The sequence below is a fragment of the Lissotriton helveticus genome, chromosome 3_1 (genome assembly GCF_964261635.1).
Source record: "Lissotriton helveticus chromosome 3_1, aLisHel1.1, whole genome shotgun sequence".
In the NCBI taxonomy this organism is placed as follows: Eukaryota; Metazoa; Chordata; class Amphibia; order Caudata; family Salamandridae; genus Lissotriton; species Lissotriton helveticus.
In genome coordinates this window covers 979,624,716-979,643,897 of record NC_136061.1, presented here as the reverse complement: position 1 = coordinate 979,643,897, position 19,182 = coordinate 979,624,716, and the positions used below count along the sequence as shown (strand labels likewise).

General features: G+C 50.4%; 1 protein-coding gene across 2 annotated transcripts in view; it reads left to right on the top strand.

The window, feature by feature from the left end:
- The window catches only part of DIP2A (DIP2 acetate--CoA ligase A), a 784,944-nt gene that overhangs the window by 598,078 nt on the left and 167,684 nt on the right, over window positions 1-19,182 (top strand). For both annotated transcript variants that reach the window (XM_078681430.1, XM_078681429.1), the window contains one exon: window positions 8,229-8,340. In XM_078681430.1, coding sequence (XP_078537556.1) covers window positions 8,229-8,340 — 112 coding nt within the window. The remainder of the gene's footprint in view (window positions 1-8,228; window positions 8,341-19,182) is intronic.

The window sequence follows — 19,182 nt, the reverse complement described above, 5'->3', positions numbered from 1 at the left end:
AACTGCTCCGGTAAGAAAAAACCCGACACCTGAAGACATCACGCACCCGTTACCCCTCGGCCTTGGAGAATTGGATCAAAGGTGTCCCTCCGTCTTGAGCATCACAAGGCTTGAGCTCACTTGCTGGTTCAGCCCAACTGGCCACCTGGCCAGAGTCTGCAGCCTCTCTCGCAGTGACCAATCTCCTTTAAAATACATTGGGCTCCCGACACTGACTTGCACCCGGCCGCCCCTGTACGGCTGGTGGTGTACGGCTGGGGTCGGATCTTGCCCACCACTCATCTTAACTCCTGGAGATTGGTCTTGTAAGTCACTGTTCTCTACCTGTTTACAGAACTTGTTCTTCCTTCCATAGGATAACATTGCAGAACTCCGATATTGCAGTTTCACTTTCTAAAGTGAAAAGAAATTATATTTAAAAACATACGTACCTGAACGATTTCCCTCTGGTGCCTAAACGTATATAAAGATCCTTGCTGTTTTTATAAAGTGATGTGGATCTCCCTCTTAAGTCGTGTGTGTCATTTATTGATCATTGTGTGTGTTTCCAAACATCTTGCACTACTGTTTATTAAGCCTAAAGCTGCTCGATACACTACCCTCTAATAGAGCACTTTGGAATTGCATTGCAAGCTTCTGTCCGCTTGTAAGGGAACCCTTGAACTCTTTACAATGTATGTCAGATTTTTGATGTAGCACATAAAGAGACGGCTTCCTACACCATTTACCTGCTAAACCTTCTGATGCCCTTTTGTTTGATCTTTTGCTAGCCCAGCAAGGCCTTCAAGTGGGCACAGTGAAAAGTTTATTTGTCGTCTCTTTCAGCCTACTTGTGCTTACCTGATCAATCCTCATTGTTTAAATCACCAGTTGCAATGCATTCTCTAAAAGAGTTAACACGTTTGTCCTCAAACAACTTATGATGCCTCAGTGGGACATTAATCTGGTTTTGACATTTCCTATGTGCACACCTTTTAAGTCAATGACAGTTGTTCCTTGAAACTCCTCACACTGATAATCATATGCCCCGTGAGTGAACTGCAGACACTGTCAATACAGCTTGTTTACCTCAGTATTTTCCCAGACAAGTTGTGAATACTGGCAAGCATTCCTTCCGAATGTTTCAGTCTGCCAGCATTCTTTACTCTGCCTCATCCCTCAAAGAAGGAAGAGAGACTCCCATCCCATACTAAAGAATATCAAGTTGACGTTCAGCTCTTTATTGGATTTTCAGGTGTGAAAGAAAACAAGGCATTGTAAAAGAAGACCCTGTCAAGGGGGGTAGTCTTCTGCTTAAAAATATTCTATGCACTGGCCAAGAAACAACCTCTTGGAATGCCTGCGGTCCCTTCCACCAGGGTCAGGTGGCATTGGCAAGGGGGCGCCTGTTCTAGATAATCTGCCAGGCTGCGACGTGGACATCGGTGTATACGTTTATGAAACACTACTGCCTTGAGAACCATCAGGAAGGTCACTTCACCTGCTTGTTTCTGTAGGACTTTTTGGTCTATGTCCACACCCCAGATACTTCACTTCTGAGTGGTACTCCTATGGCATCTATTCTAAAGGTGAGGAATCTGCGTAAAAAATTATTCTACGCTCAGCGTCTGGGGGCACTTAAAGAGAAAGATACAGGAAACGGACATCAGTGTACAGGGATGGGGCTTACACATAGTTTTGCAGCGGGAATCTTTCTGGATTCACTATGCTGTGCATTATTCCGCGGTCTTGTGGTTGGGTCCGGATTCGTAGTCTTTTCTTTGTTTTTTTGTAGCCCAGGTGGGCGTCGGCGTCACACCCCCTTGGGTGTATTTCCGATGACGTCGGCATGCTTCCTGCGGAAGCTCCCACTCTTGGGTGCCATCTTCAGATTCTTTTTTTCCGCGGTCGGGTCTGGATCGTTCCCGTTTGGGCTCCAGACATTTTTGGAGAAAGAAGAAAGGAAAAGACAGAAAACACAAGGAGAAGTCATCTGAAGACTCCAGGAGACTTCATCGACGAACAATCAGCAAGGAGAAGGCGTTTTTCATCGAGATCCTCGACGACCGTCGACGAACACGCGACCAGGGAGGCCCTGGACGCTCGATGATGGACAACACGCCGTTCAAGTTCTGCCGTAACTGCCACCACAAGTACGCGCAGAAGGACCAGCACCCGGTATGCAACCTTTGCCTACCGGTGGATCACGAAAGCGGGGACTGCAACGCCTGCTCCGCCTTCGCCCCGAAGACCCTTCGTGTGAGAGAGAGACAGAGGGTAGCGCACGCCACCCTGCAAGGGAAGGCCCCGACTCCGTCCCTCTACGAGCTGGGGATGTCCTCCGAGGAAGAAGACAACGCTGCCGCCGAAGACGACAGCTACACGGTCGTAGAGACCAATTACACGAAGACTTCTGATAAGGTAGGAGACTCTTCGGCCCCCAAGAACCCGAGAGACTCTGAGTCTCGAAAAATCGAGGGCAAGACCCCGAAAGCGCCGACGCCAAAAAAGGCGGCGTCCGCGACTACTCACAGGCCCAGCGGATCCTCCGAGAAGGAGTCCCCGGCGCCGAGAGCTGCTGATCAGCAGAAAACGTCGAAAATCGTCCCCGAAAAGGATCGATCGACGCCGAGGGAGAAAGACCCTAAACTAACGACGACGACCAGAGACCCAAAATCCGGTTCGAAGTCGACGTCGAAAACTGCGACACCGAAAAGCACGGCACCGAGCCAACCGCCGAAAAGAACGGCTGATCCATCGGACGCGGAACACGCGGCCGAGATGGAGAAGAAGAGAAGGCGCCTCGAGGCCGAAATGGAGAACATCATGCAGCGGAAGAAAGATTTCGACGCTAAGATAAAAGCCTTCACGATCCCTCACAAGACCAAGCCACCGGTGGTGGAGGTGGTCGAGGAGGAAGACGAGATCGCAGAGGAACAAGACCAGGACGTCGAGGTGGTCGACGACCAAGAAGGGTACGAGAATCCCTACGATAGTTACAACTATGGGGAGGAAGAGGACAGCAGGACGGACGCAGAGTCGCCACCCTCTGACCTACAGGAGGTAGATTACATAGATGTCGACACCGACAGCCCGGAGGAGGCGGTCGACACATACCCCTCGAGGCCCTCCCCGCCGGACGACATCGGGGCCTACACTCTGTGATAAAATCTGCCGCAGCAGCATTCAAGCTCAAGCTCGACGAAGAGAAGCAGAAAGCAGACTTCCTTCTAGAGACATTGCTCCCAACACAAACAAGGAGCCAGTACCTTCCAATGCTCGACAGCGTCTTGGCTCAGGGGAAGGAAGCATTCAGGGAACCCGCGACATGCAAGGCAGTAACTCCCAGAACATAGAAAAAGTACAAACATTCCTCAAAGGACCCAGCCTACATTCAGGGCACGGTCTCCGCAGACTCCATTATCACGGCCACAGCAAGGAAGAGGGCTAACGTACCCACTACCTCGGGTCCACCACCGGATAAGGAGAGCAAGAGGATGGATCTGGTGGGCAGAAGGATCGAACGGAATGCCGTGACCCACTGGCGCATGGCTAATTCCAACGCCCTGATAAACAGGCACATGTACCAGATCATGGAGGAGCTGGGGCAGTTGGTGAAGGACCTGTCCCAGGATGCCAGGCAGAAGGCCGAAAAACTGGTTGAAGAAGGGAAGAACGCGGCAAATTCTTGCCTTAAGACGGCCCTAGATGGGGCAGACACCGCCAGCAGGCTCATGATGATGGGTGTCACGGAAAGGAGATACGCCTGGCTCAGGATCTCAGGTTTTAAACCGGAGGTGCAACACAACATCCTGAGCACACCGTTCAACGGCGACACGCTTTTCGGAACAACAGTTGATGAAAAGCTCAGTCAACTGAAAAAAGATAACGAAACAGCAAGATCCATGGGAGCATTGCAGTTCATAGGCATCAAAAGGGGCACCCCGTCACGGAGGCCCGGCGGGAGAGGTGGAAACCAGCCAGGTACATCACACCAGGCTTTCCAACAAGCGCACCAGGCAGACTCGCAGGCTCAACAGGGGCAGCGTAGCAGTCCTGGCAGTACCAACAAAGAGGCCAGTCCTTTCGTGGGAGAGGAAATGGACGTGGACAGAACAGAAGAGGGGGACAGCAGCCCGCCTCTAAGTGACTTCAAAAAACTCTGTGTGCCCGCCCACAGAAAAGATCCCAGGGGGCAGCACGTACAGAGGGGTCAAGACAAACTAGACACCTACGACCACATGACACCAGTGGGAGGAAGATTAAGATTTTACCTCCGAGAATGGAGAGAAATCACATCAGACAAATGGATCCTCAACATTATCCAATTCGGATACTGCATAGAGTTGGAGGGGAGGCCAACAAGCAGAAAACCAAAAAGAAAAACACTAGCAAGCAAGCAGCTGCAGTGTCTTCAGGAGGAGGCAAAGGAACTCCTGCGAAAGCAAGCCATAGAACGGGTACCCTTCAAGGAAAGAAACACAGGAATATACTCAACGTACGTCCTAGTACCAAAGGTAGACGAGACAATGAGACCCATTCTGGACTTACGGTTCCTGAACAAATTCATAAGAACGCAAAAATTCAAAATGACCTCCCTGCAAGAGGTGCTCCCACAATTGCAGATCGGGGACTTCATGGTCACAATAGACCTCAAGGACGCCTACCTGCACATCCCAATGAACAGAAAGCACAAAAACATGCTCAGGTTCACCATTGGAGAAAGCCACTACCAGTTCAGGACACTGGCCTTCGGACTAAAATCAGCACCAAGAGTTTTCACAAAGTGCCTCGCAGCAGTCGCAGCGCACCTACGAAGGCAGGGAATACACGTATACCCTTACCTGGACGACTGGCTGGTGAAAGCAAACTCATACCAGAAATGCAAGCAGCACGCACATACAGTGACGAGCACGCTCATAAGCCTGGGGTTCTCCATCCATTGAAAGAAATCATCAATGGAGCCGGAACAAGTGAAGATCTTCCTGGGAGCACAGATCAACACCTTACAGGGCAAGGTGTTCCCCAGCGAGAAGAGGGCGAGGGCGCTGGTGAAGGAAACTCGCCTCTACCGGAAGGGACAAGCTCGGACAGTGAGGACTGCGAGCAAGATCATGGGCATGATGGCATCATGCGTCCACCTGGTACCAAATGTACGACTCCACATGAGACCCATTCAAGAATGGCTACAGGAGCAATGGTCACAAGCTACAGGCGGTTGGGAGGATCTAGTGGTTGTAACGCACGCAGTGCAGAAGGAGATGGCATGGTGGACCATGGAGAACATAACAAGGGGAAAGCCTCTAACGCCCCCAACGCCAACGGTGACCATCACCACAGACGCATCCCTGAAGGGATGGGGCGCTCACATGGAGGAGCTCAAGGTGAGGGGACTGTGGACGCCAACAGATGCGGCAAAGCACATCAATGACCTAGAATTGAAGACAATCTTCCTTGCACTCAAAGCCTTTCAAACAAGACTGTACAAACACAAGGTGTTGATACAAACAGACAACACCACTGCGATGTTCTACATCAACAAGCAGGGGGGCACACAGTCAGCCCCGCTTTCAACGCTGGCGCAGGAGATATGGAGATGGGCCATCCCTCTCAAGATAGACCTGCTAGCCATACACCTACCAGGGAAGGACAACATACAAGCAGATTGGCTCAGCAGACAGACATCGGCATCCCACGAGTGGGAGCTCAATGATCAGGAGACAAGGTGCCTGTTCGACAGATGGGGGACACCATCGGTGGACCTGTTTGCCACACGCCAGAATGCAAAATGCCAAAACTTCGCATCCAGGCAGCCCGAGGAGGGGTCACTGGGGAATGCCCTATGGGTAGATTGGTCAAGGACATTTGCTTACGCCTTTCCCCCCGATACCACTGATGCACAGAGTGCTGAGCAAGTGCAGAGCGAGCAACATGACACTGATACTGGTCGCACCACAGTGGGCGAGGCAGACATGGTACTCGCAGATCATGGAGATGACACAGTGTGCACCCCACAGATGCAGCAGGAGGAAAGACCTACTCTCCATGCAGAACGGAGAGAGGCTACATCCAGAGCCAGAGAGCCTGAGCCTAGTAGCGTGGCTCCTGAGGACATAGAGTTCGCACATTTGAGACTGCCAGAAAGCACCCTGAGGGTCCTTCGGGAGGCAAGAAGGCCCAGCACTCGGAAGTGCTACGTTGCGAAATGGAAAAGATTCACAATATGGTGCAGACAAGAAAGACTTCACAATAAAATGAAGAGGGACTCCACAGTGCTAAAGTACCTGACGCACTTGCTGGAGAAGAACCTTAGCTCATCCTCTTTAAGAGTTCACTTGGCAGCGATAGTCTCCTACACAAGGGGAGAAACTGGCAGGAGTTTCTTCACATCACAGGTGGTGAAGAGATTCCTAGAGGGAGCGAAAAGGATCGCACCACCCAAGCGGGTGCCGCCACCTGCATGGAACTTGAACATAGTCCTAACGGAACTCATGAAAGAGCCCTTTGAACCACTTCACAAGGCCTCCCTAAAAATGCTAACTATGAAAACAGCTTTCCTGGTTGCAATAACGTCCTTACGCAGAGTAAGCGAGCTTCAAGCGCTGACGCTACAAGAACCCTACATACAAATACACAATGATAGGGTTGTGATGAGGACTGACCCACACTTCATGCCGAAGGTGGTATCCAAATTCCACATGAACCAGTCTATACAGATACCGAGTTTTTTCCAAAAACCAACAACTAGCGCAGAGCAAGCTCTGCACACCCTGGACGCCAGAAGGGCAGTCATGCACTACATTTAGAGGACGAAGGGACACAGGAAAACAAAACAGTTCTTTGTGTCATTCGCCAACAGCTTCATGGGGAAAGCAGTAACCAAAAAGACCATTGCACGATGGATCGCACAGACAATTGAACTTTGCCACAAGCGTGCAGGACAAGAGCTGGCAGAGGGGACACGTGCCCACTCCACTAGGAAGAAGGGCGCTACAATAGCCTTCCTGGCTAACACACCCATACAAGACATATGCCTGGCGGCAACATGGGCCTTCGGTGCACACGTTCACGAAGCACTACTGTGTGGATATACAAATGAACAAGGAAGCTCAAGTTGAACAGAAGGTGCTACAGCACATATTCAATACCCAACGCTCATCTTCCACCCAGCCGCCACAGAGATGAGAAACCGCTACAAAATCTATGCACAGCATAGTGAATCCAGAAAGATTCACGCTGCAAAACAAATAGTTGTGTTACCTGTCGGTGTAGTTTTGCAGCTTGAAGATCTTTCTGGATTCACTAGCGAACCCACCCACCTCCGCCAGAAAGATGAGGCTGGAGAGAGAAGAGGTGGATATAAAAAAAAAAAAAAAAGGAGATATAAGGACTTAAAGTACGAAAGCGGTAAAATATCACCTTCATAGAACATTGCCATTACTTCGGAAACGGAAGAAACACGGAAAAAAAGAACCCGAAGATGGCGCCCAAGAGTGGGAGCTTCCGCAGGAAGCATGCTGACGTCACCGGAAATATACCCAAGGGGGTGTGACGCCGACGCCCACCTGGGCTACAAAAAAAAAAAGAAAAGACTACGAATCCGGACCCAACCACAAGACCGCGGAATAATGCACAGCATAGTGAATCCAGAAAGAACTTCAAGCTGCAAAACTACACCGACAGGTAAGAAAACTATTCGCTCCACTCCATCACATCCAGGATGGCACAGAGTCATCGTGGAGCAATATGGCACTACCTGCTGGGGCTCTGGAGCATTGCTAAAGAATTCTCTTTATCCATTTTGCAGCTGGGGATTCTCTAAAGTTGAGGAGCCCATTGTTTGATAAGATATCCACCAGGATTAGAATTACTGACATTAAGTAACTTGTCTTTTTTTCGCCTTGTGCTTCCTGTTTTGGATGTTTTTATTTGTGCTTCACATTGTTTTATATATTTTACATGGTTTGTATAGTATTCTTTGTGTGCTAACAATGTTGGGTATAATTCTTTTGTACATAATTTTTGTTTGTGCTTCTTCTATGTAGTGCATTTTCCTTTGTTTTTTCACCTGTATTGTATATTGGCCCTGCACTTTGCCACTACTGTAAAATTTCGTTTGGGCTTCATCCATATGGTATGTTTGCATTTCTCTGTTTCTATGCACTTCTCTTATGCTTCTGTGATTGGGACAACACTGCAATATAGACAGCACTGCAATGTAATTTAATATCGAACCTTATCTTCCGCAGGTTAGTAAATCTACATGTATCCTCACCACACAAGCAATAACTAGACTGTTACGATCCAAGGAAGCGGCTGCAGCTGTGGACATTAAGTCTTGGCCTACCATTCTGGACACAGGTAATGATCTACTCGCCCGAGTCACTGGTGAGGTTAGATTATCCAAGAGCCAGCCATGAGTCTACTCCTGCATTGTGCCATAATACCCTTTTATGTTTCTGTCTGTTGCTGTATGTCTTCCCTCAGTGAGCTTGACAGTAATGCTACGCCCCAGAAAGTACTCCGTTAACTGTCTGAGAAATTAGAACTAGACTTGCGAGGGTGACTTCTGTAGTAGGGGATCTCATAATCATGTGAATAGTCCCCCCCCCCCATGTGCGTGGACCCCGGAGCACTCGAAATAGTATCTTAAGTTGTCTTCTTCTGCAATCCTTTGTGAGAAAGTGCCATCTTTCTTGCCTTTTTTCTGAACTGCTGATGTGCTTTGACTGAGTGTGCCCTTGGTTCCTGCCAACCAGGTACCCAGGGCCTGTGCTCCTTCCCTAAATCTGAAACTAAAACCCCCATTGGCATCTCTGGCCACCTGTCAGCCCCTATTAAATGGTACCCTAGGTACCCAGGGCATGGTGACCAGAGGAGACCCCTGAGGGCTGCAGCACTTGTTGTGCCACCCTCAGGGGCCCTGTACCCTGGCACCCACACACTGCCTTTGCAGGCTGAGGGCCTAAGTACAGAACTAAACCAAGAGTCGACATGGCACACATCCCTGTGTGCCATGCCCACAGAACCCACTGCCCTAGCATACTTCAGTCACCCCTCTAGCTGGGTGCCCTGTGCCAGAGGTGTGGGCTCAGGTGCATGAGCCCTGTGCCCCTACAGTACCCAGGGCCATTCCTGGGCACTGTAAGTGCAGTGATGCCATTAAGAGTATATGGTGCTGGGAGGTTGTCATTACGTACTCCACAGCACCATAATGGCTACACTGAAGACTGACAAGTTTGGTACCAAACTTCTCCGCACATTAAACCCGCACTGATGCCAGTGTGGGATTTAATGTAAAATGCACCAGAGGGCATTTTAGAGATGCCCTCTGAAATCCTAACCTACAATCCACGTCTTGGCTGAGTGGCTGCAGAGGCTGCCACACAGCAGACATGTTGCTGGACCCCTGTTTGGAGAGCCTCCCGCTCTCCTGGGCCTGCAACAATGCACATCCTGGGTGAGGTGCTAGGTCTCCTCCCCCAGGATGGGCAGGGGGAAGCTTCAAATGCATGCCGCCTCTGTGAGCTTCTCCAGACCATTTGCTGTACCCAGCAACTGGCCCCCACCAGTTCCAACCCCCACTCTGGCGGGAAGACTGGCGAGAAAAACTACGTCACGAAGGGGGGTGGGGGGGTGCCAGCCTGTGCCAACCCCACCCCTCAGGTGGGGGAGACGAGGTGAAGCACGACCCCGGGCTCGGCCATCTTGTAGATGGGGAGCCCTGCCCAATCCCAGCCAGGCTCCTGCCCCCCTCCCACGGGAGAGGAGCAAGCTAGGGGTGTACTCACCCCAGGACAGGGACCCATTGGTCCCTGTCCTTGGCCTACCTGTAACGCCCCCAAAATCAGTATTTAGGGGCTCCCTGAACCTTCCCTCCTCCCGATACGAAAAGAAGAAAGAAGATCAAGAAGAAGATGACCCGCCGTGCAGCTGCTAACAGAAGGACGACAACAATTGACTTGGTTCCAGCCCTACCAGCCTGTCGATCCTGGAACCTGCTCCTGCCTAATCCCGGCGACTCCTGCGGACAGCAACCTTGGGACACCCAGAGAGACCTGCCTGCCTTGACCCTCTTAAAGACTGGGACTCCCATCAACAGAGGCTGTGCTGCAACAACCCACCTGGTGCCAACCAGGAAGCTCCGGACCAGCCCACTCTGCCCCCGCCGAGCCCGGGACGGGGCCAACCGAACCAAGACCACGAGGACGTCCCCCTGGCAACTGGGACCCGAAGTCCAGTGCCCAAAGACCCTCCTCGACGAACCAGCCGACGCCTGCAGACTCAGAACCAGGGGCCACCCCAACCGCGACCAGCCGAGGGTAAGCTTTTCCGACACTCAAAGACACCCCTGCACCCGTCTCCCTACATCCCCCTGTGCCTCCCTTTGGGGTACCTACCTGTGCTCCATGATCCCAACTTACCTCTCAAAGTGCTGGTCGCCCCTGGAGAGTCTCCGTCCCCGAGCCTGCAGCCTTTGTTTCTTTTTGACCTTTCCCATTGGATAACACTGAGCGCCCGACGGCTCAAGAGCACCCTGCACCCAGCCGCTCGAGTGCCGCAGGCTGTGCCACCTTTGTCCTACCCTACTTCCCCCTTGCCCTGAGCAAGTGAACAGGAGCCCAGCTCCCACAGCCGCTTGACCTGCTAGCCAGCAGCCATCAACTAAAGGCCCCCTTTCCCTCATTGGATATTATTGGGCGTACCTACCTCTGCACCCGGCCGGCCCTGCGCTGCTGGGGCGGAACCGACTGTACTTACCTGACCCTGGTGGACCCCTGAGTCTATACCTGGAATTTTAACTTCACCAACCAAGTATTCACCTGGAAACTGGTAACTCACTTACCTGCCATTGGATAACATTGGCCCATTTTGACTCGAAAATGTTTTAAGTGTGAAGTTTTGAAAACTGCAAATTTTCATATAAAATCAGCCGAAGTCCGAATTCTGAAGTTCTCACCTGCAAGCAGGCGAGAAGCCAGTACTGTACCTTGCAGCCCAGTATTGACCCGCAAAAGTAATCCTTAACGGGTTTACTAGTAATCTGTATTTTCTCCTCAGGAACCCATTGTCTGCTTTTCTATGAAATTTCTTCTAAGTGCCTACTTTTGAAAACTTGAAATATTCTTTAAAAAGCATACGAAATACTGAAACGCAATTACCTACCTGTTTTAAGTTCAGACTCCAGTGCTGGCCCTAGACGCCCAGTACTGGATTACAAAAGTAACGCGATCATACTTTACCTGCAACCTGAATTTTCTCCCATTGAATAACATTGCCAGATTGTCATTGAAAAGTTTCTAAGTGTGAACTTCTAAAACCGCTTTATATTCATGAAAACTCACCACAGTAACTAAAACGTTTTTGCTAATCTGGTTCCAGCTTAGACCCCAGGACTGAATCTAGGATCTAGTCCTGGAACTACTAAAGTAATCTGTACTGTAATCAACTGTATTTTTAAGTTAACAATCCATTGAGTTCAATGCTAAAGTGTGTCTAGACTTGAGTTGCCTTCAACAACTCCTGTACCTATTGTGCTCCCCAACTTTTTTGCTTCCTTGCAAAGTAATTACATGAGAGTTCTCATAATCTAGTAAAGTATAGTTTTATGCCTGTTGCTTCTAAAAATAAAACAACTATATCTTTGGATATAAAACCTATTGGCCTGGAGTTCAGTCTTTGAGTGTGTGAAATCCTTTGCTGACTGAGTGTGTACAACAAATGCTTTGCACTGCCCTCTAGGACTGCCTTACTGCTCGACCAGGCTACCACTTTTGAGAGTAAGGTCAGTCCTGACTTTAACCTCTGTTATACCTTTGGGGTTTGTGGACTCTATACACACTGTACTTCCTTATTGTCCAGTATATATAGAGCCACTTTCTCACATCCTGCATAGACACTTAAGAGAAAATCAAAGACAAATAATGCAGCCTGAAGTTAACAAGGCTACACTGGCCAGTACTTCATCCTGAAGTGAAAAGGATAGCCAGAAATATCAAAATTTAAAATTTTGGTAAGTTTCACACCCAGAGAAACTCCCCTTCTCAAAAATCCTTCGTCATGATAGAGAGAAAGGGTTGGACAGACAAGCCCCATAGGCTGCCATTATGTGTCTGTAAATGGGTGCAGTGCCTTTAAGGAACTCTCCAGAGACCGTCGGTATCCCATGATGCACAGCCAAAGGCAAGTTACTTTCAGTTCTTTTTTCTGGCTCCTGCTAGCAGGACCCTGGAGTATTGAGCTCTACCTTTATTGGTATTTCTTCAAATATTTGAGCTTTTTTGTAAGTTTAAGAGTTTCATTCGACGTCTATGGCCTTTCTCTTCCCTTTGCTGGCTTTTTTGGGCAGTTAGGCCACTGCTTTCTTGTCAAAATGCCAGCTTTATTTGACAAGTGCCCTCAATGTGGCAGGAAGAAGGCCAAGTCGGATTCTCACAGGGTGTGTATACTCTGTCTTCCATCTTCTCATGTTCCTGACTCCTGTGTTATCTGCAAGTCATTCTCCAGGAGGACCCTGCGTGACAGGGAGAAGATCTGTCTTCAAGGCCTGGAGCAGAGGAGACAACGGGTTGCAGGTGCGACCTCTGGGCATGGAGAGAGTTTTTCTTCTACCACAACCCATGCATCGGCCTCTGGGGGACTCCCCAGTCAGAAGAAGGCCCAGAAACGGCACCGGTCCCGGTCGACGTCGATGGCTACGACGTTGAAACCAGGTATGCCGACGATATGCTCCCCTTCGACCCAGGGCTCTGGGTCTAAACAACGTCGAAGATCTACGTCGAGGGGTAGGACGTCAAGACATCACAGTCGACATCGACACATCATCGTCGATCTGGGTCCCGAAGGCATCGGCGCTCGCCGTCGAGGCGACACCACCGTTCGCCGTCGACGTGCAAGTCGCTGTCGCGTCGACGCCACCGAGAAAGTAGACGTCGAGAGGAGATACGACGTCTAGAAAGTCAACGACTGGAAGGAAGTCGATGTCGAGAAGGAAGTTGACGTCGAGACGCCGTCTGAGCTCGTCTTCAAGGGGCTTGTCACCCTCTGTGGTCAGCATATCCACGTCTGACAGCACTAGGTCACGGCGGCACCAACGTTCGCCATCACGGTACACTGCCTCTAGAGCTACCTCTTCGAGGCCTGCCCGCAAAAGGAGGAGAGTGATTCCTACATCGGACTCTGAGTACTCAACGACCTATTCACCATCTAGGTCGCCAGTGCCAGACCAGCCTGTGGCTCCTTTTAGGACGCCTACACCTCCTCCTCCTCCTCCTCTACCTCCTCCACCGCCTCCTCCACGCTTGCCGACGCCTCTGCCACTTCAGCCTGTGCCGTTGGTCCCGGACTTGCCTAGAAGGCCGAGATCTCGGTCCCGGCCGAGACATCGCTCTCGCAGCCGGCGCAGATCCTCTACCAGGTCTCACCGTCGTCATCGCCACTAGAGGTCACGGTCCAGGTACACTAGGAACACGGATTCCTCGAGTGGTGGAAGGTACTCACCGACCTTGTCAGATTCTCCGCCTACGAGGGTGTCACCTATCGATGACGTTGCCACGTTCCAGGAGGTGCTGTTAAGGGGTGCAGCGAAGCTGGGTATCAAGCTGTCTGTACCTTCCCCTTTCACGTCTGTGATTTTTGAGATGCTACAACGGAAGCAACTCTCTCATCCGCTGCTTTCTTTAGTGCCTGGTTGGGAGGAACCAGCTATGGAACTGTTTCTGGCACCTGCCACAGTGTAGTTGGCTCCATCAAGACTTCAAAAGAAGTACAGACCTCCGGAATCTCGGACCTGGCATTCCTGAGGGTGGATCCTTCTCCGGATTCGGTCATCGTGGTGGCGGCGAAGAAGCAACACTCGACAGCCCCATCGTCCACCGTACCACTGGACAAAGAGAGCCACAGACTGGATTCTGCAGGGAGAAAAGTCTGCAGCACTGCGGCCACTTCAACGAAGGCAGCAAGCTCGACTGCTCTCTTGGGCCGATATGACCGCTTCTTGTGGGAGTCTCTTCAACAGTTTGTTGAACTCCTTAGGGACAAGCATGAAGACTTTCAGGAAGTCCTCAAAGAAGGGATGATGGTTACAAACCAGATCATCAGTGCGGCTGCGGACACCTCCCTGCTGGCAGCCCATGAGTATTGTCATGGTGTGACTCAGTGGCGTCACTCATGGTTGCGGCTTACCTCCCTGGAGCCGGAGGCCCAGCAAAGGATTGCTAACCTGCCCTTTTCGGGTTCCACTCTCTTTGATGCCCATGCAGACGAGGAAATGGCTCGCATGAAGGCGGAAGTGGAGACACTCAAGGCTGTTGGCTTGGAGAAGCCTAAAGAACAGCACAAGACTTTCCGTCCCTACCAACAACGCTATTCACAGCGTTTCCAACGAAGGCTGGGTCGTCCGGCTGGACAGCAGCAACAACAGCAGTTTCACCGGCAGCCCTTTCAGAGGCGTCAAAGGGGCAGAGGCAACCAACAGTCCACATCAGGGAATAAGGGCCCGGCGGGTCTAAGCTCTGAGGGATTAGTTCCTCCTCGTCTGTTACCCACTCCGGTGGGGGGAAGCATTCAGAACTACCTGTTGAACCTTGCTTACATTAGGGGGTTAGGGGTTTTCCCCTGTCAAGGGCATGAACCAAAAAATACAATCTACGCTCATATGCCGGTCAGTAAGGGATTGGGACTCTTTTACCCCTATCTCAACAAACATTGTGATGGATGCATCTCTCCACGGCTGGGGAGCGCATTCGGACCATCTTCAGATACAAGGTACGTGGTCCCAGACGGAGTCCACGTATCACATCAATTTTCTAGAACTCAGAGCTGTTCATCTAGCGCTGAAGTCCTTCCACCCGTCCTTTCGGACCATGTACAGATGGACAACCCCACCACAATAATGTATTGCCTCAACAAGCAAGGGGGCTCGAGATCGCGCACACTGTTTCAGGAAGCACAAGCGATTTGGTACTGGCTGTTGGCCCGGGGACTGACGATAACGGCGACCCATCTGCCAGGTGTGCAGAATGCTCAGGCAGACGTGCTCAGCAGGCTCGTTCAAGAAAATCACGAATGGGTCTTAAACGACGAGGTGTTGAGAGACATTTTCGCAAGGTGGGGCACTCAGACATCCACCTGTTTGCCACCGCAGAAACCAGCAAATGCCGAGACTTCGCCTCCAGGGTTTACCATCCAGGGACGCTGGGGAATGCACTGTTGCTCAATTGGTCGAACAGCTTTCTCTACGCTTTTCCGCCCATTCCCCTTATCCCAGCAGTGTTGATCAAGCTGTTCCAGTCCAGGGCCAGGATGATCCTCATTGCTCCGGAATGGCCTCGGCAGTGGTGGTTCACCAATCTCCTACACCGGTCTCTCCTGCCTCATCTTCGACTTCCGTGTCGGCCGGACCTTCTCACGAAGTTCGGAGGGCAGATGGTGCACCCCAAACTCTCGTCACTGAATTTGGCAGCATGGCTCCTGAGCTAGTGCAGTATGGACATTTAAATCTTCCTCAGAACTGCATGGAGATCTTAAAAGGAAGCTAAGAGGCCATCTACAAGGACGTCCTATGCATATAAATGGAAGAAGTTTTGCATTTGGTGCGCCTCTAAAGATGCAGACCCTACATTCTGCAAGGATGACATTCTACCGTATTTACTGCATTTGGCTCAATCTGGCCTTAATTTTCATTCTATTAAGATTCACTGAGCAGCTTTAACTGCGTATAGGAAATGCCCTTCACAAAATTCCTTTTTCCAAATCACAGTCATCAAAGATTTTCTGGAAGGTTTGACGAAGGTGTTTCCTCCTCAGGCGTCCTTCGCCTCCGTGGGAGCTGAATGTGGTGCTGTCTAGACTAATGAAGGAGCCTTTTGAACCTATGCATAAGGCTTCTCTCCAGCATCTATCCTGGAAGGCGGCTTTCCTTGTGGCCATAACGTCGGCTCGCAGGGCGAGTGAGATTCAAGCTCTCTGTTGCGAAGAGCCCTATACTGTTTTTCATGCTTCTAAAGTGGTCATAAGAACTCACCTTAAGTTCCTACCTAAGGTAGTGTCAGATTTCCATGTGAACCAAACAGTCACTTTGCCCATGTTTTTTCGGCATCCTTCCTCTCCGGCGGAGAGGTCCCTTCATTCTCTTGATGTGAGAAGGGGGTTGACGTTTTACTTAGATAAAACTAAAGAGATTCTTAGGTCGGATCAATTATTTGTTAATTATGGATCAGTCAGGACGGGGCTTGCTACCGCTGAACACTCCATTTCTAGGTGGATTGTGTCTTGTATACAACTGTGTTACCAGAAAGCTAACTAGACTCTAGGGGGTAAGCCTAAGGCTCACTTGACCAGATGCAAAGCTGCTACAACGGCTTTGCTGCGTAATGTTCCCATTGCAGACATCTATAGGGTTGCCACTTGGAAGTCCATCCATACCTTTGCTAAGCATTACTGCCTGGACTCGGATGCCAGGGCAGATGCTCAGGTTGGGCAGGCTTCGCTGAGAAATGTATTTGCACAGTAGTGGATCTTTTTGTTTCCTCCACCGCTGGGTTTGATTTGTTTAGGATGGGCTTGCCATTCTATTCACATGATTATGACTATACATAGAGATCCCCTACTACAGAAGGAGTAGTTTCTTACCTGTAACTCAAGTTCTGTAGTAGGGGTATCTGTTATAGTCATAAGCAACCCGGCCTCTTCCCCGGTGAATGAAACAATAATATCCTGAATGCTACAGGCCTGACTTTATACACCTTCAAAAAGAACTGATAGTAACTTGCCTTTGGCTGTGCATCATGGGACACCGAGGGTCTCTGGAGAGTTCCTTAAAGGCACGTACCCATTTACAGACATATAATGGCAGCCTATGGGGCTTGTCTGTCCAACCCTTCCTCTATATCATAACAAATGATTTTTGTGAAGGGGAGTTTCTCTAGGTGTGAAACATACCAAAATGTAAAATTTTGAGATTTCTGGCTATCCTTTTCACTTCAGGATGAAGTACTGGCCAGTGTAGCCTTGTTAACTTCAGGCTGCATTATTTGTCTTTGATTTTCTTTTAAGTGTCTATGTAGGTCTGCAGGAGAGGTCAACTTAAGAGACTATTTCGATTGCTTTGGGGTCCACGCACATGGGCAGGACTATTCGCATGATTATGACTATAACAGAGATACCCCTACTACAGAACTGAAGTTACAGGTAAGAAACTACTCCTTTCTCACTTCCCTGCCCAAACCCACCTGCCAACCCACACACATCTGCAAAAGCCCTACTTTGTGAGGAAGCGATCAGCTATAACCTCCATGTGACTGTCATTCTGTAGCCCGCTGCCCTCCCACCCCCCTCGCACCCCAGGGCACTTCCATTGCCCTTCCTGGGTGTATGAGCTCAGTGAACAGGGCTTCAAACTGCTCAGAAGCTAGATCTTCTTTGCGAACTGAGCGAAACAAGGTCACACAGAATTGAGTCGTGTCTTCCCCCTCGTCAGTCTCTTGGACACTGTGGATTTGGATACTGGATAAGATTGCAGGGCCTGTTTCGTCAGGGCCGAACTCTCTACCCATTTTTTCAGGACATCGTGGCCTGTGGTAGTGTGTCCGATGGTGGGTGTCTCCAACTGCCCTCAATTTGTTTTGCTGCCTCAAACCTCCTGTTCATATATAGGCTTATATAGCTCTGCCATAGGTCGATGCGCTCCCAACAAGAGCTCACATAGAGGAAGGAAAGGAGCTCCATCCAGTGCCTACACTTTGGAAGGAAGTGATTCCTCTATAGTTTGCTGTTGCACCAATGCATGTGGGATCTATAGGGCTGGTATGCAGGACGAGGTGGGCAAGGCTCGAATTAATTGACGCTCTCCCCCGGTATAAGACGAGCCAATGCTTCAAGCAGCCTTTATGATTGTAGGAGTGGGTGTGAATGCTGAATGCCACCGGGAGGAAGTTTGTAACTAGTGGAGGTGAGTGGTAGAGCCACGCTGAATGCAGCAGATAATGCAGTAAGTCTTTACTGTACTGTTACTCCTCCAGACAAACACTGCAAAAAGATCAGCTGCTAGTTGAACCTACAAGCTCTTACGGAGCAGCTCTTCCTTCCGGCGGGCACGCATAGCACTTCATGGCGACCACTTTTTCAGTGTTCTGGGGAGCGCTCAGGCCCAAGATGGCCACCACCATTCGCCCCTGAAATGGCAATCTGTAAGAAACAGTTGTTAGTAATAGATTCCTTACATTAGAATATCCCCAGGCGTCAGACTGGATCCGGAAAGTTTTGCGTAGCAGTACTCCTGCTCGTCGGTAGGCGTCGTCCGCGGCTGTCGTCGGCGCCGTGATGAAGTCGTCGGAGTACTTAGACGCCGCCCTCGCGCGCTGACGTCAGTTCTTATACACAGCTTTTCTGCGCCAGAAACGCAGAGCCATGATAAAAACCAACACTGGTGCCATGAAACTAGGGCCCTGAAAGGAGATGACTTTAACCCTAGATATCGGTTCGCAGAACGGGGAGGAAGGGTGGGGCGGTAAGGAATCTAATACTAACTACTGTTTCTTACAGATATATCGTTACCGAAGGTAAGTAACTTGTGCATCTGAAAGAAACAGGTTAGTATTAGATCCCTTACCTTAGAATAGATACCCCAGCAATACCAACCCCGGAGGTGGGTTTGCAAACCAATAATCACACCAGAAAGTCGAGGAGAACGGAACGGCCGAAAAAGCCATCTCTCCGGACTCTGCTGTCCAGGCAGTAGTGTCTTGCGTACGTGTGCAGCGAGGCCCACGTACCTGCCTGACATATGTCCTGCAAGGGGACTCCCCGGCCCAGGGCAGTAGTAGCCGCCGTGGCCTGAGTGGAATGGGCCCTCAGCCCAACAGGAGGTTCCTTCTTAGCCAAAGAGTAGCATGCCTTGATGCACAACACGACCCACCGAGAGATGGTCCGTTTGTGCACTGCCCGTCCCTTCGTAGCGCCCATGTAACCGACAAAGAGTTGGTCATACACCCGGAACTGGCGTGTGCGATCCAGATAGTATGAGAGCGCACGTTTTGGGTCCAGACGGTGGAGCCGCTCTTCCTCTTTAGAGGGAGGCGGAAAGAAAGTGGGCAAGGTGATTGACTGCCCGATGTGGAAGGCTGTGACTACCTTGGGCAGGAAAGAGGGTCTTGTCCGCAACGCTACCTTGTCCGGATAGACAGAAAGGAAAGGAGGTTTAGA